This window comes from Antedon mediterranea, chromosome 6 (assembly GCF_964355755.1).
Source record: "Antedon mediterranea chromosome 6, ecAntMedi1.1, whole genome shotgun sequence".
NCBI classification, from domain to species: domain Eukaryota; kingdom Metazoa; phylum Echinodermata; class Crinoidea; order Comatulida; family Antedonidae; genus Antedon; species Antedon mediterranea.
The window spans coordinates 24,617,868-24,643,183 of NC_092675.1; the positions used below are offsets into that span (position 1 = coordinate 24,617,868).

General features: G+C 30.9%; 1 protein-coding gene across 1 annotated transcript; it reads right to left on the minus strand.

The window, feature by feature from the left end:
• On the minus strand, positions 1 to 24,340 carry LOC140051450 (synaptic vesicle 2-related protein-like). The gene is made up of 13 exons (XM_072096671.1): positions 24,255 to 24,340; positions 14,770 to 14,870; positions 9,537 to 9,635; positions 7,033 to 7,104; positions 6,357 to 6,478; positions 5,374 to 5,434; positions 4,966 to 5,094; positions 4,529 to 4,657; positions 3,947 to 4,208; positions 3,461 to 3,572; positions 2,860 to 3,031; positions 2,265 to 2,378; positions 1 to 1,363 (listed from the first exon to the last, which is right to left on the minus strand). The coding sequence occupies exons 1-13, from the start codon at positions 24,280 to 24,282 to the stop codon at positions 1,316 to 1,318; spliced, it is 1,449 nt and encodes a 482-aa protein (XP_071952772.1). The 5' UTR covers positions 24,283 to 24,340; the 3' UTR covers positions 1 to 1,315.
• Positions 24,341 to 25,316: the final 976 nt, after the last annotated feature.

The following is a 25,316-nucleotide window of genomic DNA, read 5'->3' on the forward strand; positions in this document are numbered from 1 at the left end:
GTTATTGCTTTAATTCGTTTTGATACATTCAATTAAACTATAATATATAATACAAATAAAATAACAAAACACAATTCCCATCCCGCAAAAAGAAGATACAATTGTGTTTTCACTACCTCTGTTTTCATATTTAAGGCACATTTACACTAGGACGATAACGATCGACGATAAGTAGCCTATTATAAGCATGCATATTTTTTACATAAAACAAAAGAAATTAGAAAGGGTTTCGTTCTAAAACTATAGGATAATCATTTATGCTGTCTAAAATGATATTTTAAAAATTTCAATCAAATGAGGTCATGGTAAATAAAAACAATAAAATCGTTGTATTGTCACGATATTATTTTTCTTATAATCATGACGTCATTTGATTGGACGTTTTAAAATATCATATCCATCAAAGACTGCATAAATGATTATTCTATAGTTTTTTAGAACGAAAACCTTTCTAATTTCTTTTGATTTATGTATGAAAAATGTCTATTTATCGTCGATCGTTATCGTCCTAGTGTAAATAGGCCTTTAGTCTGCACTGATATTATTTATATTAACAGATTTATATTTCATAATGATATATTAATAATTTATTTTCTTATTTTCAATTAAATATAGTTAAATTAATGATATTATTAACACCTTGTTAGTAATAATATCAATAATAAAAATTCAGTATATACCATAGATAGAACATTTCTATCATGTTACATGTCTACTACCATAAATAAATAACTTTATTTGAACAGACGCTTTTAGAACAGCGGCACACGTTTTATGACGGTGCGTTCATAAGTTTAAAGAAAAAGAAAAGGAAATGAATTATACAATAGTTGATTAACAAATTAAAGTATGAAAATAAACTTTAAGATCAACGAATACAGTATACCATATTACCATAGTTAAGATACTGTACAGTGTAAAGGCCATGGAATGAGAATTATAACCAACAAAAGTGTCACACAGGCATAACATTAATTTGTTAGTCAATATATAGGCCTAGATTATTGCACATGAAAAGTACTAATACATCTAGTCTATGATACTGTGTGAGAACTGGAACCCGAATAGATAAAAATAATCACATCGTTTAGCAGATATACACTGTCGCCCAATATAATCAATGAGTTTAAGATTAATTAACATCGGAAGTGATTTATTTAATTAGTTAAAGTATTAGTTTCTACGAAACCTAAAGTACTATAGAGACGTAATGAAAATAAAAAGGTTTATAAGATGATTCAGGTCTGAGTTATAAAAATAGCCATTGAATTGTCCACTTATGGTCACGGAATCATCTTGATACTAATTTCGATAGTTATTTTATAAATGATGTTTCTTCTTCCTCAATCAGGCGTGTGAAATCCTATATATTTGCAAAAAAAAAAAAAACAAATAAAAGTAATAGTAATAATGTATAATGTAATAAAAATTAATAATGTAATCACAGTAAGAGATTTGTGAAAGTTACTATTAAAATAAATATACATAACATTTTAAGGATACAGCACTATATTATGCTACCATCATCGCGCGACCGTCTGTGCAAAACCCCACTATATTATAATAATGTCATCATCAGCATACATATTGCAAGTTTATGAATGGAAAAGCATCTGCTTTATGTTAATAATGTATTGATCATCATTATTTTCTATTTTCATAATAAATTATAGTTTGGTAAAATCATAATTGTTTGATATCGATCCGAGTAATAATCAAAACATAGTAATGAGACGCTAAATCAAATATAAATTATTGATGCGTTTTATGGAACCTTCCTAATAATCTAAACTAACCAATATCAAACGTATACACACGCCATTTTAAGAATAAATACAGAAGGAATAAACCAGGGTGATGATAAACCTCGTGCATTTTCTGAACGATTTTAACGAAGGTTAAAATTCCTACCCAAGTGAATCACATTTATTATTATTACAGAAGATCAGATCAGATCATCAGAATAATAAATACGTAAACTTGTGGCCAAATCTGACATGAAAAAGAACATAGTATAAAGCTTGGTTCTTCCCACTATGACGCTATGACGGTAGGGACGTCAGCGCAATACCAAGTAATTTGACCAATCACAAGCGATAACTGTGCGAAATGTCGTCTCGTTACGCTTACGTCCTTGTGGTGGAGCACGAAGCTTTTCATAAAACAGTTTTACAATTTTGTTAGGATGGATTAGATAGGGATTGAATAATGTTACTTCAATTCCATTCATAAGATTTTAAATAAATAAGATGATTTAATTTTACCTCCATATTTTCCCCTCTTGTTTCTTTCATGTGAGTAAGAGGAATTATACAACATATAATGCTCGTTGCAGTTAATACTATTAGTGACATTTCACGGTTTTGATGCATAAGAACCTGAAAATTAATTGATAGTTGACCTAAATTTCCATTTGCTAATATAACTTTTTTTCATTTTTATCCTTAAAACAACACGTTTTTGTCATTCCATTTTATCAGATATCACTGAGCATCGTTAATAGTTAATGATGTTTAGAAACATGATTATAATATAGCAGTAGTAAAATAATTAATAATTAATAGATTAATTAAAATTAAGATTAACTTTAAGATTTGAATTTTAAAAAAAAGAAATTTAAGATTGGTATCCTTTGTATCAGTTGACACTCTATTTTTAATGTCTAAATTAAATACCAAAAAAATAAAAAGACAATTATTTACATTCACCCATCAAATAAACTAATACAAAATAATTAAAAAAAATTAGTACTCCACATAAATCATTGCTCTATTTGGGAATATCTAACAGGAAGAGTTTCATAGTCCTACTCCGTCCTTATTCAATTTACAATATGTGTTTGTCAATTAATTAACATACCTGTGTAGCTAATGGCGAGATTGCAGCTCCTACCATACCAACTGCCATGGAACTACCCACACCAATTCCACGCAATGATGTGGGGTAAATCTCTAAGGCGTACATGTGTAAAATTGTGAATATTCCTGCTGTAAATGCTAAGGAACCTGCTAGCCAAAATGTTAACATTACTCTGATAAATAAAATACAAACATTTTGAATTAGATTTACAGACTGTTATTATTATTATTATTATTATTATAAATTGTCACTAATTTCACGTTTTTATTGGCATTAGGTATATTTTTGTAAATGAAACGTCACTATCAGACGGGTCTACTACCTATAGCTATCTAGTTATTTATTTTTAATTTGGAGGGCAGGACCGTACCATCCGTTGTAAATGGTGTGTAGTTTTACCCAGTTTTTTTATACTGTTTATTCTTCTTTTTCTGGCAACATTTTAAAATGATAGTAGGCCTACTGCTTGCCGATTTTCTCCACATTTGACCAGCATGACCGGAACAATCCCCATTAATGTTCACAGCTTAGAATCCCATTTTTTGATTGTCTCTAGTTTAAAGACCTCTTATACTGCGATGTTTTAAACATATTAACTTACTTGCCAGTAAAGAAAACCATCATAAGAAACGACAACGCAGATCCAAAAGAATTTAGTGACAAAGTGTAAGGCCTCCCTATCTTTTCAACAAGCCACACATTAAGTGGTACTCCTGCAAATATGTAAATCGAAATAAGATTAACATGGATTTCTACTTATAATAAGCTATGCCACAGAGATTCCTCCTTTTGTTTTGTAAGGATTATTTATGTATGTTTATGATTATGTGAATGGAAATAAATAAAGAAAGAAAGAACACTTCACTATGCTGAACATTCAAAATTGTCCAAAATGTTACTAAACTTTAAGGGTTAGGCCTATAGGTTTACCAAATTACCAGACGTAACCTACAATTAGAAATAGGCCTTCATAGGCCTATAGCTTTCACGATGCATCTGGTAAATGGTTTCGATACCATTTTTTTCGTACTAAATTTGTGTAAAATATAATTGGTCGATGACACGGTCTCAATTATTCTTAACTTACCGAGTAGTTCGCCAAAGGAGGCTATACTTAACAGTATAAAACTATCAGTGTTAAATTTCATATTGCAAGATGCATCAAGTTCATCTATAGATTCATTTCTATCAATCATAAAGCTGATACCGGAGACTTGAACTACGTCAGTGCTACCTACATATATCCCATAATATGTGAATATACCGCAAAAGAACAGCAACCAAACCCGGACTGTGACCCACAAGTAAGCTGGACGAAACAACTCCTGTATACGACCACGACCTTTTTGCTGAAAGCAATTATCATTACTTAGTTGCATGTATATAATAACGGTTTTTCTACTTCCTCAAAGACTACACATTCAGAATTTAAAATCAGTAAACGTATTTAGAAAATTAGACTGCTATAATATTAGTAATGAAATGATCATATTCTTTATCATTAGAATTAGGGCTAATAATATACATAATTATACTGTAAACCAAGTCATGTAGTGACAAGTGAATTGAATTTCTTTTCATTTATCATAATTAAATAATTCAAAAAAATTAAGTCTTTTTGTGCGTTCAATCAGATTTAGGTATTTATTTGCTCAGGTAGAAAACACACCTCTTTTAGTCTTTCTAAACGTCCTGGTGGAAGTGTACAAGAATTGTTTTCGGCAACCATTCGAAGTACTTTTTCGGCCATATGTACCTGACCAGTTACGTTGTAAAACCGTGGTGATTCAGGTAGAAACTGGAAAAGGGACAAACATAATTTATCATAAGCATCATACTGTACTGAAATTGATAATAGCTAAATGGTAATATTTATAATTTCGTTTCAATATAATATTTTATAGTGACTTTTAAAAACGATATGTTTACTGGTTTTAATTATTTAATAATGCCACAGGCATTACGTCAGAATTGTTAATGATTAATTATAAGATATCAATAATAAAAGACATTTTTATGATATCATAGTTTAAAGGACGTAGCATAAAACGTACACGTTCGTTATAATATAACTCACTTTAGGCCCAAGACTTTTTTTATACTTACAGCCCAGCTTATTATCATCACTAGAAAATAAAGGAATGCAGTTGTTGCAACATAACTTCTCCAGCCTAACCATGGTATAATAGCAGCTCCAACAAGAAAACGAGTCCCGCTACCAATTATCCAAAATAACTGAATAACGTGAAACAATACTTTGAATGAGAATACGGCATAAGAGATCGTCATATACAACATTAAGTGGCAAATATAGTTCCTTTAATAGTGAAAGTCCAATATTGATTCGCGTTTCGATTCGAATCGTATATCTACTAATTTGATTATCTCTGCTTTTATAAAATAACAGTTTCTATAGTAGGCCTAAAAGGGTGTATTAAAAAAAAAAAAAAATTAAAAAAATTTTTTTTTTTCAGGGGATACATAGTATTTTATAGTACAGTTGAAATAACTTACTTGTTGAATGATAAGAATCTTTCTATGCTGAGGTTTAAGAAACTCAGAAAATAAACCTACCCTATAAAAAAGTGAAGGAAAAAATACCACAAATATTAAAAACATCATTTTAGTCCTGATTTTGCAAATAGACCAAATTAGGTTTATTATATATAGATAATGTTGTATGCTTGTACGTTAAAGTTCACACAATTTTGAAGAATTCCTGAATTTGATTGCGAATACCATTAACCAACTTAACATGCTATTGCGTTTGATATGAGGAAAATCAATTATATTGATGTAAAAAGCTAAATTCTCGAGTTATCTGTATTAATATGGGCCAGAAAATTAAACAGCACGCCCTCTGTCGCTCTCTTTATTTTTTTCCAAGAATTCCACATAGTTAATTAATTTATTGCATTTATTTCATTAAAGTATATCTCAATGAATACACCCATTGTTTACCACAGTTCTTTCTTAATTTTCGTTCGAATTTATATTATTTTCAATGAAATTCTACGAAGCATAAGAAGTAATTCTAGAACGATAATAAATAAAACATAATTTAAATTTATTTTGCAATTCAGGAAATAATCATTGCCTGACAACCACAACAGACATTATGAATAGACGACTAGAGACAATTACAATCACAGCTTAACGATTCCAATCTTTTCAGTCTGTATTTAAAGCAGCAATGTTTTCATACAAAACACGTATAAATGGGCTACCATAATTATTATGATACTTTCTTATTATGATTAAAGAAAGAATTAGACAAAGAAAGTGAATTATAGTAGGCCCTAACATCATAACCATAACATCATAACTATAAAGCATATTAAGTATTTCATATTGGAAACGATAGGCCTATTTAAATGACGGTGTGTAGGAGGCGTAGAATGTTTAATTTTAATGTGTTATAACTGTAATTACATATACACAGTGTTTTGTCATTAGATGTACTTTTGAAAAGCTATGTAAAATACCGTATTACTCACATAACCCGGCGAGATACTGAAGCTCCGCTGACAAGACGTAAGAGCATAAGCCACACGTTATTTGGAGAGAATATTAAAAGGAATACGTAGAAGAAGTGCCATACATTTAATAACATTAAAATCTGAAAAAAAAAGTAAGTTAGATTTAAAATCCAATAGTGCATACAGACGACCGAATGTAATATTATAGTAATTTTATTTCAATATCAACTGTTCTGATCTCATCAAAGAATAACAACCAAAAATAATAATATATTTGATAAAATTTCAATTCAAAACGAAACGTCTGATACAATTTCGCGTGGAGTCTATGTTCTTAAAAACATGATTCAAACTGTGAAAAGTCTATTTTTAGGAATGAAAACCTTTTAATTATTGCGACACAAGAGTGCATTTTCACACACCAAGAACCTGTAGTAAAAATAGGTCGTGAATTCGATGCGTTTTATTCACAACTTCATTCAGAAAAATGGCTACTACCAGTAGTAACATTTGATGATTAGTATACTGTACTAAATCTATCATGCCAATATGAAAAAAAAAATCATTAACTCATGTTCATATACTAGGATAAAGTAGTAAAAAATTCAGCCAATGTTAAAAAGTGAGGAAAGAAATGATGGTGGTAAAGGTATGCCTGACATTATAGATATTTGTTTTCATTACAAATATTTACCGGTCGGCGTCCAAATCGATCAGCAAACTCGCCAAATTTTGCTTGCCCAATGATCCGCGGTATAAAATATGCCTGTGTAAAAAAGAAAGAAAAAACACTATTACGAATGCAAAATGACCTTGAAGTATAATATAACTAAGTAGCGGTACTTACAGTAGGTTCAATTTCTTTTATGGTATTAATTTTACAAATTAGAATTTTCACTCTAAGAAAATAATAATAATACCAAAGTGCAAAATCTCTCGTGAAGACAAAATGTTTCCGTAATGATTAATTTTTTGTTGACCTATGATACAATAAACATGCAATGATTCGACATATGAATGTATATACCTGTACTGCAATTACACGCCGAACACCAGTTTCTCTTGTTGTTGCGCTTACCCAAGTTAGTTAGTTTGCATCGATATTCATTTCGGTCGTGTAATACTTAGGTTCTATAAGGCTCATGGTTATTCCCAAGACTTTTTGACCGGAATTTTTTGTCCTGAAAATTCCGCCCCATCTTTCCTATGATATTATCCCCCGGACCTTCACACTAGCATCATATTTAAATCACACTTATTCAGAAAAAATTAACCCACTCTTTTTAGTTCCTCTTCGATAGATGGAGAAGAATACCAGGTAATAGAGTAATTATTCCCTTTGTTGTTTGAGTAGGTAAGGTCTAAATGGAGGTTCACAGAAAAACAAAAAATAATATTCTCACTTCCTGACCGGATTGTAAATTTCAATTTCGAGACAATTGCATGTTGTGGTTTTACCGCCCTCAATCCGTGACACAGGTTTAAAATATCTCCTTAATACATTGCTTTATGATTTTGGCAAGAGTGGAATGGAAAAAAAATGTAACATGGCGTCATGTAGTATTTGGGTTCATAGTAATTTGATTTGTAACGCATTACTGCTAAGACGACACTTGTCTTCAGAAAGCTTATGCTTGAAAATCGATACATACAAGACTCCAGAGGGCAGTGAGCGACAGTACTTATATAATTGTTTTCTCACTTTCATTCAATAAATCATGCATAATTGCTATCATTTTGACGCTGCATTGCAAAACATTTTTTTAATGCTTAATTAATATTGCAGAAATAGAATATCAACTGGCCATTTAGAAAAATGAATTAGAGATTACTGTTCTAATATTCCTGCAGTGATAAAACCGCATATTAAATTAATAATGTGGAAACAGTCAGAATTAACGTTAAACTCTCTGAAACACTCAATCAATTAACAAATCCAATAAATTAATTAATAAATAAATCAATCAATCAATCAAATAAATAAATGCTATGTTTTATTGGTTTACAAATATTAAGACCAGAGCAGTAAATAAGTTTATCGATGATAATTTTATTAGTACATCATCGTAAATGCTGTATAAAAGCCGAATGTAGCTGTAAGACGCCGCAAGTAATGTTGACAATGTACAAATAAGATTAAAATATCATTAGCCATTAGTGACAATCAGTTTACAAATTAAGACCAAAGCTCCAAGCATGCTTATAATAAATTAGCACATCATCAAAACCAATAGAAATTTAGCTGTGAGTCGTCACAAGATATGTTTTTTATGAATAGGATTAAAATATCATTAGACAAAATTACTAAATTCAATAATTTTAAATCCTATTTAATTTATGATTACATTTGCTGAATTATCACCGTCAAAGAACACTTCTCGAGTATTGATTAAGAAGTTCACTTTAAATATAATCAGACCTTTAAGAACGAGAAAACACTAGAAGCGTTTTCATAGTAATTTGAGATGATGTTCGCTTATACTCTTGTTTGTTGCCAAAGTGTAGGCGGTTAGTACGGTTTAAACTAGGACCTATAATCAATTCTGATAGAAATGATGATTGACTGAAAAGAAAATGGGAGAGCGCATAACACACATAGTGAAGTAGAACATCGTTAAACCGGCGTTTTAGGCTAATACCGTTTCCCAACAATCGATAACATAAAACAACAATTAAACATGACCTTATTAAAGGAGTGAGAAACGCAATGTGCTTTACTGCGTACTGAAAAGTCCTAAATAAATTATAAATGTCATTTTGAGTACAATAGGCCTAACAGGGATGAGCAACACCAATTACATAACAGCACCATGTCGTCATCTACCGTATTTATAGATGATGTGTGGTTCTTTCAGGGTGTCGATATAATTCGCGGTGGTAGTAGGGAGAGGTTGTCGGAGAGGTTGTCAAAGAGGTAGGCCTACCTACCTTGTGTGTAAATCGAGACCTCTTTTAGAAAGAGGTGTAGAAACAGAAATGGATCACTGGTAGAACAAACCCGTTACGCTACTCACATACCTTCAAACCATGGAGGTAAAATATTCAAAAATCAAAAACAATTACATCAAAACTAATGTAATGGGTCTACTTTTACGAGAATTTATAGGAATTCAATCATTGTAATAGGAGTCATATAACTTAACAATGGAGACTATGTGTGATAGATTTACATAAACTAATTCTACGCTCTATACTTACAGAAGATAATAATCCTATTTGAAGACTATTAAATCCCATGTAACATGTCAACGATGGCCCAATTACCGATATCATTCCTACGTCACACGCCGTAGCCATCTACAATACAAAAATATATACATAACATCAATTATATTGTGTACAGGCCTAAACCTGAATATGAATAGTGACCACAAGAAACTGTAAATAATATGGATGACAATGGTTGGGATATTTAAATAGAAAATGCGACCAGTTAAATAGAAAAGAAAATTAAAAAATGTGTTGATTGAGAAGAAAAAGCAAGAATAATGACAGTGATAAAAAGAAACATGGAATAGAGTATACAAAACACAAACACAAACTGGATTGGCTGAAATAATGGAGATGGGGATGACAATAATAGTGAAAATGACAAAGATGCCGGAATGACTAAACAAACCTACCAGAGAAATGTTTAAAAACAATTTGGAAGATTTAGGATGACTATAACAAGGCATTTAATAAAAAGGCAAATTGCCTTAAAATTTAAATGTGACATGTTTCGAGAAACTATTCTCATCATCAGAACAGTAAACAACGCCTATAGTGCTTATATACCAATAGGAAGATACACGGCGGAAAATACTAAAGAATGTGGCAGATATACATTATTGGTGGGGTTGTGGCAGAGAAAAACACTGGTGAGAATGACATGAGATGAGATGAGCTGCGGGTTGGATTGACAACTGCAAGAGATGGAATAGTAATTTGTATAACTTGATGAGAAGGTAGTTTTCGATGTGGTACAGTAGTAATGTACAACTGTAAGAAAATATAGGGATTATGGAGGTGACAACAAACAATGATATCATAAATTATATGGCATTAACCACTTTATATTATGTAATACAATAAGTAATTTGTGTTAATATATGTCATCTATGTTTTACCAATATACACGTTTAAATGATGGTTTTTCTGTGTTTGTGTGTTGTCCAGTTCGGTCGCTAGAGTAACACAAATAATATTTATGAAGATGTGTGTTATGCCTAGGCCTATACTTCTAACTGTGAACCTTAATTATTATATGGATCTTTCATTGTACAACTACTCTCCCTTTCTATCTCACACAAATCAATTTGCAATACTTGTATTAAATATTCACTCCAAGTAAGGAATGATTTTACAAACAAAGCACTGATAATGACTGCAATTCATGGTTTACTTCTTCCACCGAGCGTGTGCTGTTAGTGAGTTGGCGCCATTGTTGTAAAAAAATCGATTCGACTTAAAACGTTAAGAAGTAATAATATATGTAAAATACTAAATATGTTTTATGGACAGATGCAGCTGTTTTGATAGCTAAAACAACCCCGTTTCTATTAACACAGACATTTATTTTATGGCTTCAATTACACTGATGGCTTATTGTGGACTGTTTTACATTATTTTTACTATCATCTTTGGAGATTCGTCACAAAATCAATAATCATATTCTCCTATAATGTACCCACTTCTATTAAACAAATTGGCATGGCATATTCACAAACAAAACATGGGTTGCGCTCTCTCCATTATAAAGATTGCTATTATTACTAAATATTTGTCAAATATTAAATAAGTAGGTAGGGTAATACAAATATAGTAAATATTAATTGATAATGAAATTGAAAATAAAAGGTTAAAAAATGGACCATCAGCATATTAAGCAAATAAAGTCCGCATTTTGCATTGCATACAGACAGTTTTGAAAGAGCTTATCTTCGATATAGGCCTATATTAACAGTACATTACTTTTAAACCATGATTGTTACCTTCCTTTGTTTACGATAATCGAACACATTTTTTTACAAATAAATCTATTCACAAGTTAAACATAAGAATTTTAATATTAGCCGAATTGCAATATACCATTGCTGTAATCTTTCATCTAGGTTAGACAGTAATTATGATAATAACATGCTGCAACTTTCGGCGACATCAAATACAGTACCTTGGAAATTAACATCAGGCATAGAAACTGCAATATTAAATTTCATGACTTTTTCAGACTGCGTTTTCGTTTAGCTCGGACATAATGTTTTAAGAGAAGGCTGTCACTTAAAAAATATTTTTGAATTGAATATTGTAAGACTTTATAAATACAAAACTTCCAATACAAAACCGTATTTGCCAATCGCTTTGATTAAGGCCTTAAAGTATATATTAAATAAATATAAAAGTATAAACCAAATGAAACGGAGTTTAATATTATTGTTATGAACAAAATCATTGATATAATTTAATAAAAAAAACCGTTGTATTTGAGTATCAACAGCAAACCAGGGATACGTAATTTACTTGTCACTGTTTACTAAATACCGAACTCATTGAGTATTCTTCTAATAGAAAGAATTTTAATCAAACATTCATAAAAAAGTTTTTCTATCAAATTTGAGTTAATGTTTACCGACCGACCGACATAGTGAGTTGTAGAGTCGCGTTTTCACGCGACTAAAAATGTGTTTTGGAATAGGCCTTATAACTGTTATTAAATTAACCCTGTAATTTTTATAGCGCAATTATCTTTTCATTTTGTAGTTTGGGCCTATAGTATTGTTAAAATTGTCATTCGCAAGAAAATAAAGTGCAATTGATTGTTTTTGTTCTACATCCATGTCTGTTTATAGGTCGCTAATGGCTGATACTAGAGACTAGTAACGAGAGACATGAAACTCAAAAAGGCTACATTACAATGTTTAATTTTGCAAGACACATGCTCGAAGGCACTACTGTCAATGTATGTTTATTTAGCTCAGAAGAGGAACTCGATACTGTATTAGCTTGTTGGTGGACTTTATTATAGGCTATATCAAAAGTCGATAATGACAAGTAATGATATGAGACATTTTTGATGAGAATAACTTTCAATGGGATGTTGAAGATATTATGGGATATTATATACATTTTACTATGCACATGTAGCCTGACAACATCTATTTGTAATAAGACACACTACTGATAGTAGGCCTACAGTATACAAAATGTGTGATTTTTAAAACTACTTCACTGAATCAAAATTATACGATGAAGGTATTATTAATATTATGACTGTTGTGTAAATATCTATTAGAAAATTACGGTTTAATGTTTATGTCTATGAGTCGTTTTAGTAGGTAGGCCTATTGTATTATTATTTGTTATGTATTTTGTTCGTAATGTTAGCTAACTGTGTATATAGGCCTACACTGGTTTTGTTGACATTAATAGTGCATTATATTTAGGCCCATCATTACATAATTAGATAAAATATACAATATAATTCAGTGCTTAAATTACTAGATTTATTATTCACAGAAAGTGCTATTCGAAACCATCATATAAACATTGCGCGATATAGTTACATGTCCAATACAATTAACCGAGAACAATATTTGGACAATTTATTAAGTTTGTTTTCTAAAACAATAGTAGATGCTTTCACTATCACTCATTTGATATCAAATAATATTGACTTAAATTTAAAACAGTTAATACATCATAAATCAATCTTATTTTACAACATTTGCCATTTACGATAATCAATAATTAATATCATGACGTCACGTTATGGATTTGATAATAAATGTAGTGTTATTTTGAATTATAAAACTGTATGAAAAATCAATTCTTCAACTAGCCGAACGGAAATGAAAAACACGAGCAAAAATCAACCTGAATGGCAATATCGTTTAGTTTCATTTCGTCCTTATTTCAGTATATTAATGGAAATTTTTAATTAAATATTTTATTATTTGCAATGATGGTCTTATTTATTGAAGATATAGGCCTATATAACAAAGCAAATTGTGTCGAATATCAAACTTACCCAAAGATAAATATAGTACAATGATGAAGAAAACAAACGGAAAAGCAGAAACTCGATCTAAACCAACGAGCTATTATTATGTCTAAATAATGTGAGACAGTAAAGATGTGAACAAAAAAAATATTGATTTTCATGCTTTTTGAGCAGAAAAATATAATATGAAAAATTACTGAAAATGTATGCGGTGTTTTTACAGGAAAGTAACGTGCATGATATTGTTTGGAGTTTTGTTTTTGTTCTAGGTCTAAAGGCTAATATAGCTAATTGATTGCTTAAAAAATAATGCTATGATGGGCAAGCCCAGCCGACTGACCCAAACATTATATAGCAGTGATTGAAAGTTGAAATTACATGCATATGTTCATTTTATAGAGTACCCTATTTAAAAAAGCTAATACCGTTCACAAAATCATCTAAAAAAAATGAGAAGAAAGTAAAAGCACTCAGGAATTGAGCGACAGAGGGCGTGTTATTTTATATTTCATCTTATATTGAAGATACAGTTAACTCGAGATTTCACTATAATAAGCTTTTGTGAAATCACCACTAATAAATAAATTTTCAAGAAAAAAAGAAGGCATATTCTGAAATTATATCTCTATTAAGATTCAGAACGATAACTTAAACATTACCTATGGACCACTTAAATAATTTAGGCCTCACTTTATTCAACAAAAAGAATTATTGTATACAAAATAATAATGTAATATTGTCAAACTTGATTAAGAGGAAAACTATAGTCAGGATAATTTTAATTACTGATTTTAAAAGTAAGAGACATGGCAAAACTAACGCAAAGTCTGGAAATAATTAATAGTTTTCATTATTTTAATGTACAATCCATTACAGGTTGTTATTGATATTAAAAAAAGGTTCAAATTCTGAGTCACTTAAGATTGGGTTCACTTTAGTTAGAAGTAGAAAGGGCAAATGTACCAGAATAGAACGAAGCAAAAGGTTATGTTGTAATATATGAATTATTTGTTATTTTGTTATTATTTGCTCTAGTTGTCAAGAAATTATAAATAGATTTATACCGAAATCTAGTAAAGAAATGTCTTCGAACACTAACAGTTACAAATTAATTTAATACTGCAACAATACGCCTAATTGTTTATGTAAATAACTGATTTATTATTTATGACCGCATACACTCTGCAGTTTTTAAGTTTAGTTAATAGGCCAAAGTTTTGAAAAAGTTTTAAAGCGCCTAGTCAGTGAATAAAATTATGTTATTTGCGCATAAAAAGTAAAATGATTCCATTTTTTAAATTGTGTATGTTGTCGTCAGTTTCACACGTGTGTTATAATCCTTTTGATGTTTGATGTTCATAACACGATACAGAGACCTGTTGGTTTGACAACCCGTATTTCAAGTTTTCGTTATTTGTAAAACACTTGAGGCCACACCGTTTCTTTACTTACGTAGGTTAAACCGACCAAACAAAGGAACTTGATATGGAAGCGACCGAAGTCAATGTGGTTGATGGCATCATCAAGTTTATATGATGAGTCGACCGGGTCATCTGCAATATAAAAAAATAAAGAATATATGTTATTAAGATAATGAGTATATATTAAACACTGGCAGTGATTGCACCTGCCACCAAGATGTGTTCCATTTTGTCTTTTCCTTTTTCTTCCTTCAACCCAATTTATGCAATACTTTGTTTGAAAAAAGCAGCATTGTTCGGTTTAAGTTATTATAAAATCAACATTTACAAAAGTCGTGTAAGAAGCACAATACAATGGTGATGTTAAAATTAAACCGGTGGGGTTGACACGACTATATCGTTTGATTATATTAGCGAGTAAGGTTGTTTACATATAAAATATCAGTCACTTCCATTGCTACCAAAGCAAATAATTAATAATGACAACGATTTAATCAATATTGTTTCTGTACTTGTCATTCCGCCAGCAAGACCATAAGATTGAAGATTGTAATTGAACAAAGCAAATGCATCGACACTGAGAATACTAAGAATGGATAACAATAATTGAACATTTTGAATAGCCGACTAGATTGAATCTGTAATTGGAAGACACTATAGTACAATGAATGAATACAATGAAAATGGATACAAAATAAGATGTGTTGAAACTAGATTGAAACATAACAAAATCAAGGCACACACCGTAAACCAATTATGGAAGGAATGATTGTAGAGTAATATTTTAATGAAAACTACGTCAATCAGTCCACGGAGTTACTGTATATCCTCCGTCGTATGATACCTATATATTATTTTTGTAGTCCTACTCACATAATTCAACAGGGAGCTTTCTTCGGGACGGGTAGAGCGGTTACAGTAAAAAATTCGGAATTCTCTCCAATGACAGATTTATTTTAGTATACAGGCCTAGCCTAGCCCCACAATGCAAGTAATTACCATGCATACACGTGCTCTAAATGCATAAATTCTATCATTATTAATTCATCATCACCGTTTCACCCGCTAATCGAGGTACATGCGGATCTGATTATATGTACTCTCGTCATTCGAGTATCATCATTATTATGACTATCATTATTCAAAATTATATTATCATCCAAATCATAAATCATATTAATAATTATCATTTATCACATCAATATTCCCATCTAATAATTAGGCCTATCATAATTATCACCATTCACTATTACTATTATTATCTCCATCATCAGTTACATGTATAATTATTATTTTTATATCCATGGTATTTTATCATTATTATTTAACAGACATTTTCATGGGTTATTAAACCTATTAAAGGCCGCATACACTTTAAGAGATGAAATTCGACTACATATGCATTTTTAAATTTGTAGGATACTTCAACTTAAATGAAATCAAACCGAAGAAACCGAATCATTAGTATAATGTTTTGGCGGGATTTGCAGAATATCGATCGCGCAACAGTGTTATTAATACTGAGTACCTGTCATTGTAATGAGTCACATTGAAGTGTGACGTCACATTAAACGTAGTCGTGTCACAATTTAACGTCCATGGCAAGAGACTAATAGGTAATACTTTACCTGTAAATCAAGGAATGTTTAATCACGAGTAGAAAACAAGTACCGGCATATTACAATTTATTCACAAAACCCAATAGATTTTGTTCAGACTAACTGACCGGACTCCTAAAAAAATGTCTGATATTTTATTTATTTTTTTTAATTTTATGTCTTTAGGCAATGTGGTAAGAAGTAAAAAGGTTTAGTGAAATAGAACAAACACAATGGAAAAAGACATTCAGTTCATAAAATACATTATAAGCATGACAACATACTGTTATGTTATGTTATGTTATGTTATGTTATGTGTGTTTGTAGTGTGGTACGTTTGAAGTAATTCACATTATCGGAGATACAACAAATATATAATGGAAGGTAACATAACATTAATATATAATCTGTACATTAAGTACATATTTAATCATGTATAGTATGTGAAAAAGTATCATTTTCCTTGATCCAAATGGTAGGCCTATGATATTGTTCCAGTAACTAATGCTGACTGTAAAGTTTGGCAATAATTCAATAAAACCTAAACCTCAATTAAAATAATGTAAAAACGCGGATATCTTTTACAGGATAAAAATGAAAGTTTAAATTGATCATGATATCTAGCTATTAGACTTGACAGTCTTGAACAATGTTCACTTCGATCAATGTAGTATTTGTAATGAAAATTTACAAACGCCTTAGGAAATGCACATTCTTTTATAGATATTAGAATTCGCAATTACTTATGTTCTAAATATCATTTGGAAATTTGGAGGGGGAAAAGTCTATTAATTTTAGATTATATATTGTAATGAATCAGTAGTAGTAGGCCTATGGTCTAATGAATAATAAGAATAATGGCGGTTTATAATTACATTAAATGGGATCCAAGTGGCCTATAGAGTGCATTAGTCTTTTCACTCTGAAAATGCAGATAATCTACCATTAAACCACTGATTATGCCAACACTAAAACAGACAAACATGCTGTGTGTAACAGTGGCTTGATCCGAATTATAACACAAACTAAAGAACAAGTTAAATGATCTATTGGCATTGCAACAAGCTGAGTGATGTTATGCTGTACTGACGTACGTTCATTCATATGCACGACATATAATTTGTTTATCTATCTTAAACGTGCTACTTGTTTAGTGTGTATTCATGATCTGTATTAGTAATAAAACTACATATAAAAGTATAAATCAATACACAACAATGGTTTAATCATACATATTTAAAACTCCCAGTAGAGACAGAGATCTCATAAAGGCAATTGCACGTCAGAGCATGACATGAATTACTCAAGACGATAAAAATATTATTACACTGTTATTTCAAATATCGTGTATTCGATTATTTTACTCCACGCAAAATACTTTTAGTCTTTTCAATAGTTCCTTCCGTAGGCCTAATGATTCCAGGTGATCGTCCCTCAGTCATTAAGGGCCGACACTGACTGGGCAGCACGACGCTCGTTTACTCCAGGCAACGAGATCATGACTCTTCTTTTCAGTGCCGTATGTTAGGTTGCAATTGACTTCAGTTAAAGAATGTTTATTACCGTAAATACGTATACACATCACTAATTGAAATTTGTGTAATAGCCCTTTGACGAGGGAGGTTTAAGGATCGCTGTGAAAAATGAAATCTGTAAGAGGGCCACGTGACAGATAGAACCAATAGTCAATAACAGTATTATACTACTCTGTAATGATTATTGATTAATGATGGTTACAATTCATGGTGATTCGAATTTATATTTAGACACAACATGAGGAAAGATACTAAATCATATTCTCACAAACATAAACAATTTGACATACAACCGTTATTCATTTTGGCAAAACGTTTATGTCATTGCATTTTGTTGATGCAGTATATATTTCACAACCGGTATGTATATATGGGAATTATAGAATACTGTCACATTTATATTTATGATATAACTTAAAACAGATATAAATTGTGAGAATAATAATGATTACAATTGCAATTCATTACAATAACTACACACTTGGCACGTACGTTAACACCCCATTACATAGAAATATACCAAGATTATCGAAGTTATCCTAATAATTTGACTAAAAGCTACAATAAGTCCGTCTCTTGTTAATTATGCTTGAAGTAAAAGAAAGCATTACGATCTAATCAAACACTGATAATGGATCTCACAGAAAAGAATCGTTTAAGTCTGTTTTTTCAACAACTTGTAAATCCGTTCTCTTTAGCTGCTGGCAAATCAATACTAAAGGATATGAAAGAAAAAGTTGGAAACTTTAACATGCACACAATGAATGCGATGATGATCTCAATGCAATTACCATTGAAAATATTCACTGTTAGACCTATTATAATATAACACCAGTATAATCATTGATGATAACTTTTGCATTATTTGTTTAGAAAACAATGCATTTTGTTTTACATTTATTTATCATATAGCCTAGTAGTATACGTAGGCCTAACTAGATCTAATGTAAAGCTTGATTATTATTTTTACTTGAGGTACCAATATGCTATTAAGTAATACTAATATCTACTTTATGAACGCATTCAGTTACTTGTTGGAAAAAGGACAATTTTGTGTAAGGTTTTAAATGTTTGAACTCAATCCCTCACAATGTGAACCTATTACCTCACTATATTGCCGTCATGATAAAACAAACAAGCATTGGTTTTCTTATTAGCAATATTTTAATTTACAGTACGTTGACTAGAAGACAATTTGGCTGATGACGTGGGACAAGTGTAGTTATAAAAAAATAAATATATTTATAAAATAGTAATTTTCAGTGACTTACAATCTTTAATCGATTAACTATTTGTAAAACTTATTTTTCCTTCGATTTCTCTTGAAAGATGCCTCAAATAGACATAGGTGTGCACAGCTTTGGTGATTCCATTCTCATGTATATATCTAATTAATATTTTTTTACCAAGATGAGCATTTACAATTAAAATGAATACAATAAAAATAAAGGGTCTGGTCTGGTGGTTACACTAACTCCTTTTAATCTAGGCCTTACAGTAATGTTAAATTCAACAATCTGAGTTCACGCAAGAAACATAAACGCACTTGGATTGAAAAACAAGCTGAAGAAAAACCATCGGCGCAACTCAACTACGAGTTTAAAATAGTGGTAAAAAGCAACAAGAATTTTAATTGGCCTAGATAAATGTCAAGAGACGTTTGGAGGAGGCAGCTTCGTGTCAACGGGGTGCTTATCGTACTCAAATCTCTCATCCCAACCGGAGTTGATGTAATATGTAATTTGATTTTGGTTAGAAGAGCATTTATTTGGATAATAATGCATACTTCAATACCTAGAGCACACTTTGTCCCATATAATTGAATTAATTTAAATTTCATAATATTTGGAAGCTATTGTTATGCATGACGTCACAGAAACAAACATTCATTAAGTTCAAATGGAGCAAAGCAATACTGCGTATCTTTCCAGTCGTCTGATATTACATTTACATCGCCAAATAAATAATAAATAAATATTGATTGATTGATATTAGGTCCAATATAACATCTTTTAGACATTCTCTAATGGTTGGAATATCTAGTGGAACCAATTGGTATCTTTGGATAGAGAAGTGAAGAACTTGGACTCAAATTAAAAGAGGTGTCAGCCAGGTTGTGTAGGCATATTTTAACCTGTAACTCACATAGCTAGAGAAATGATTTTGTTGATGAAAATCCGGGTTTACATGACATCATAATAGGGATATTGTAGTAAGCAGAATACTGATATACCGTACATTTCCCTAAATGATGTAAAAGAGGAGATATGAGCAAACACCTGTATTTTATGGCGGCCATTTTGAAAATCTAAAATGGCGGCTTTTTCCAGGCCAGATGAGCTGGAATTTTATTTTGGTGGATATATAGACCCTATATGACACAAATCAGTTGAGAAACACATTTTTTTAATTTCCCAGATTGGCCCTTTTAAGATAATATAATAGGGATACCGTACTTATTTCCAGTTTTGAAGTAGGTATACATAATAATTTAGAAAAGGTGATACAAGAAATGAAAGGAAATGTCTTAATTAAATTTTAAGAAGACAGAATGTATGGGATTCTCAAAGTGCCGATATAACCACACATGCACTTTAAGGATCGGAAATGAATAAATTGTGAAGTGAGATGTCTGGTATTGCAAACAATGCATTCGAGAAAATGGACAAAAGTTTAAATTTAATATGTTTATCCAATTCTAACGATATCCGAGTGTTTGGACCAAAAATAAAGCCTGAAAAGAGAATTACGAAGGAACTCCAACTGAATGTAACTCAAAGTCTTTAAAGTTGCTGAGAATCGAACTATTTGGAAAGCTAACCTAACCTCCAACATTCTTGTCGAAAAATTGCGGCCAAAGAAGGCATAGGTCCGATCAGCAGTATTCAGCTTAACTATAGCCTGAAATACCAAAATACATAACAACAAATTTCACGACAACGACGGTTTTGTGAAATATGTACATTTTTGCCTGAAGGACCTTTTAGATCAGAGGTAATTTTATGAGTCAGCATTAATTAAGGTGACCTATCTAATTCTATACAAAAGGTATTTGACCAAAGTATGAACTCAAATAATACTAAATAGAGATTGTAATGCCGAACAGGTAATCATTCATTTTATCTGCATTCTTAATTGAATTTTTAATTTTCAAAATAATGACTGTATGTCTATATATCCTACAATAATAATATTGCTAAAACAAATTATCGGTAATGAATTAAACTCATGTGTCCACCTTTTGACGATTTGACAATTTGAGAGACGCATGAGGTAAATAGATGTATCAATATTTTGGTTTTACAATCTAAAATCTTTCACAGTTGGACATAATGTTGTTAAAATCACTCTGACGGCGTTTCAGACTTTCTTAATATTGTCGATATCGATCGAATGATATCTCGGTTAGACTAGGCGTCAATTTCACATCTTCTTAAACGCTTCACAAAATAAAGCAACCACAGCTTTTACTTTGGGAACGCCAATTGAACCGTGTTGAAAACATTTAGTCGTAAATTCCAATTAAACCAACCAACGTAAGGTTATTAAATGGAAAGGGCAATTCATCTATTTGTATGCATAGAAGAGTAACTCGAGCGTTGTCTTTGCTGACATTAACAGCAACTCTAGATTACGCTAACCCGGGAGTCGATATTCTTGAGATAACAATAATTTTAATAATTATCATTTTTATTTTCTAAATCTTCTCTGGTCAGTCTAACAACAATTACTTTAAAAAGATATTTCAAAATGATCGTGAATGATCTACTATCTCTATAGATTATTATCATTTCGGTTAAATCATTACAAAAAACAAAACAAAAAAATATCTAGGAGAATTTGTATGTGTTGATTGATTTACTGTAACTGTGTGATGAAATCTGTAAAAGTATAACGAAGATTAAGTTGTCTAATTTACTCAAACTCCAAGTACAGATGCATTTCTATGTAACATCCAGTACTGTCAATAATGTCACTATATGTGTTTCAACAAACAGCAATTGTAACTTAAGACGGTTGAAATCAAAATTAATTTCAAGTAATCTAGAGTAGAAATATATATTACAATCTATTCTGTTATGATATTGATAAAGATTAATTTAAGGTCAAAAACCTGTCCTCCTGTCAATCAATATTCCTCAATAAATTTAAGATACTGTATTTTTCATTTCATTTCAGAAATATTAATTTCTCTTTTCTTTTCTATGTACAGAGTTTGTGATAAACAAGAGCGGCGAAACCCAAAAAGCGAAACTTGTGGAGGGCTGCCAAAAATAAGATACAATTTAATATTAAAAAAAACCGAAAAAAAAAACCAAAGTAAAAAAATTAAACCGATTGAAAATATTTGGATGCTCTAAGAATCTCTTACAATACCTTGGTATGGTCTCAAATGATGGTCTGAAATATGAATTATATTTGTAAATGAAATGGTATCCAGTGAACGTTCAAGAAGAAATATTTACATTTAAATACATTTTGAATCACATTGTAATATGAAAGACACTAGAACTAATACCAAAAACTCTTTTGAGATTTATGATTTTCTGAAAGTATCAAGTTATTGGTGTAAAATTGAACCCACAGACGAAGAATGATTAACATGGTTTAAACATTATGATTAAACCCTTACCATTCAAATGAACAGATGAAAATGAATGGATGAATGATTGAAATAAATTATATCAACCGAAGGTTGTGTTGGTTAATTAAATAGCGTTATTTCATCAAATTATAACATTCATGGTGGAACTTTTTGCATAATTTCACACACTGAAAAGACGGTTTTATCAACAGAAATGCTTTTATTACACAAATTAAAGGTTAGATATTCAGATATGAGATAGATTTATGAAGACATTGATCGATTATACGATTCAGAAAACTCCTTAGGGTGTTTGTAGTGGGGGAATTTAACATGCATATAACATTATAACACCTAAGTCAATTATTTAAAAATGTATTTTTACACTAACATTCTTATGGTCGATATAAATTCTCAATACACCTCAATAAACGACAAATATCATAATACAAATGAAACTACAGTATATAAAATAAATACACAAATAGAAGTTGTATGGTAAATGAAACTCTAGTTGATTTGACTGTGTGTACTCTTCTCATTATATCGCTACAAAGGTTCTGTCGTGTTTGTGATATTTGAATATGTGACTTATTTATTAAAATATAAAATATTTTCATTGTAGAGGACGAGGCCTGTTTATCTCCGACGGACATTAGAACCAGTAAACATAGTCTTACACGAGAGTGGATGAAATCTTCCAATGACAACTATGTACAATATAACGTACTTTTAATGAATCTCGTGCATGTTGGTTGATGCATGAAACACATTTACAACCAACTCTTAGTTACCATATCAATTCTGAGCCATTCCCTACTGAGCGTACATCATTTGACAAGCGATTTGATATATGATCAAGTTTTATGTATGCGTATGATCATCAAAACAAAAATACTCTATTAATTTGATATAAACGCATTATGTGGCCTAGAAACAAATGGATAATAAATTGACAAACAATGAGATGGTAAAACAAATTCAGCCAATATTGTACGGTATCACGTCTAGCGACAATAAACAGTTTGCAGTATCGTGTCTGAAAGCAACAGGTTCAACAGCTGATATGAAGCATCCTATAAATTACTATATAGATGGTAGCAATAAAACACATATTAATAATTATTTCGTTACGCACGTTACTGTGACGTCATAAAGGTACTAAGTTAATGAACGTGTCACTGCATAAACTTCAAAGATTAGCAAACATTTCGTTGTTTGTATTAAGATCTACATGTTCATTAAAACTACCTATACATTTTAATGACAGATTTGAGCCCAAGGGTTATTATCAATCGCCTCTACACACAAATAAATCAGTCGGCTTTCGCCGTTATTTTGTGCTAAAACTATGTTAATTTGAAGTTGGCGTTGTAAATATATAACAGTAGAAACAAACACGATTCGTCTCAACAAAATTATACACAATGTATTTAGGGTTAGTGGAAACTACGGTTTACAAATGAGCATATAAAACAGTCATCAAATAAAATTAGCCCTATATTATTATAATTTCCTTTATGATAGTGCTACATGAATATATACAGTATAGTAGACCTAAAAATAATAAAACTAAATAGAATGAAAAGTATAGTGAGCTAGTAGGCATAAATACCAATCGAATTTCACGACAGAAATTCCAATTTCGTTTACACGTGTAAAATCTTAGTAAGCTATATCTGGGTTGACGTATTGATTGCAATGACACTTAAAAAGCAATATCAGTCAACAACTCAGAATGTAATCCGCAAGATTTAAATAAATGTGTTTAAAGATTATTTATTACATAAAAGCCTACCTCTTTCTTGCACACTTCGATAAACCATATTTCGTTCCTATTCTCTGGTGTGATTGTGAGACGCACTTTGGGTCATATCTCTTAACGAAAGACTCAAATCGCACTTAACGCACGAGCGCAGACACTGCTAATATCAAAGTTCTGAGCATGCGCAAGTGTCCTGCGTTTCCAGTGGTTAATGCCGTGACACACTGCATCAAAGGTAAATTTAACGTCACTTCCGTTACCTTTTCAATTTTCATTTGAATGTGCCGACATTCGATTAGGATTACGTCGGAAATGTATTATTATGTTTCAGCTGCTTCTGACGAAGAGAATTTAATACTTCAGCTAAGAATTTACCTAGGCCTGAGGATAAACCAAAAACAATATTTAGAATTCAAACATGAAATCGTTTAAACGTTCAGTATGATAATATTAAACGGAATAATGGAGTTGGTGAAATCGATTAGAGGGTTTGCGTTGGAAGAATTTATGAATAAAATACATCAACCGTGTTGAACGGTAATTTGAAGCAACAGGTTTTGTGTTGGTTGTATAAGAAAACTGGGTGGATAATAATAATTTATTATTAGAGAGAGAGAACGTGATTAATTAATCTTCCCTGGTAGTAACTAATAAATTATGGTACTACCGTGCTTACAACCTTAATAGATAAATTATAATGTGACAGGGGCGGATCTAGGATTTTGATAAAGAGGGGACCGATATGGAAAAATAATCGTTTAGGGGGGTCCGTCTAGGGGGGTCCGTATGCTCTCCGGAAAATTTTTTTTCTAGACGTCCGGAGATAGCAAAGATATTTCTTTGAAGGCCTAAACAAATTAATTTTAAATGGACGCTACAAAAATAACCCTCCTCTTAATCACTGCATGGATACCTAATTATCAGACTAGAACGTATCTTTGTTACGTTTTGCTTTCAATCAATTTTCATATCACGCAATTTATTTTAAAAAAATATAATAATAATAATAATACAATTGGAATAGTGAGGGATTAGTTACACTATTGTACTGGCGCCAACGAAACTGACCTTCACAACCAAATTCTTTAAAGTGCA

Coding starts and splice junctions, on each gene's coding strand:
- LOC140051450 (XM_072096671.1), bottom strand. CDS start 24,282: ATGGTTTATCGAAGTGTGCAAGAAAGAG. Junction 6,479..7,032: donor ATCGATTTGGACGCCGACCG/GTAAATATTTGT, acceptor TTTTTTTTTCAG/ATTTTAATGTTATTAAATGT. Junction 2,379..2,859: donor TCTCGCCATTAGCTACACAG/GTATGTTAATTA, acceptor ATTAATTTTCAG/GTTCTTATGCATCAAAACCG.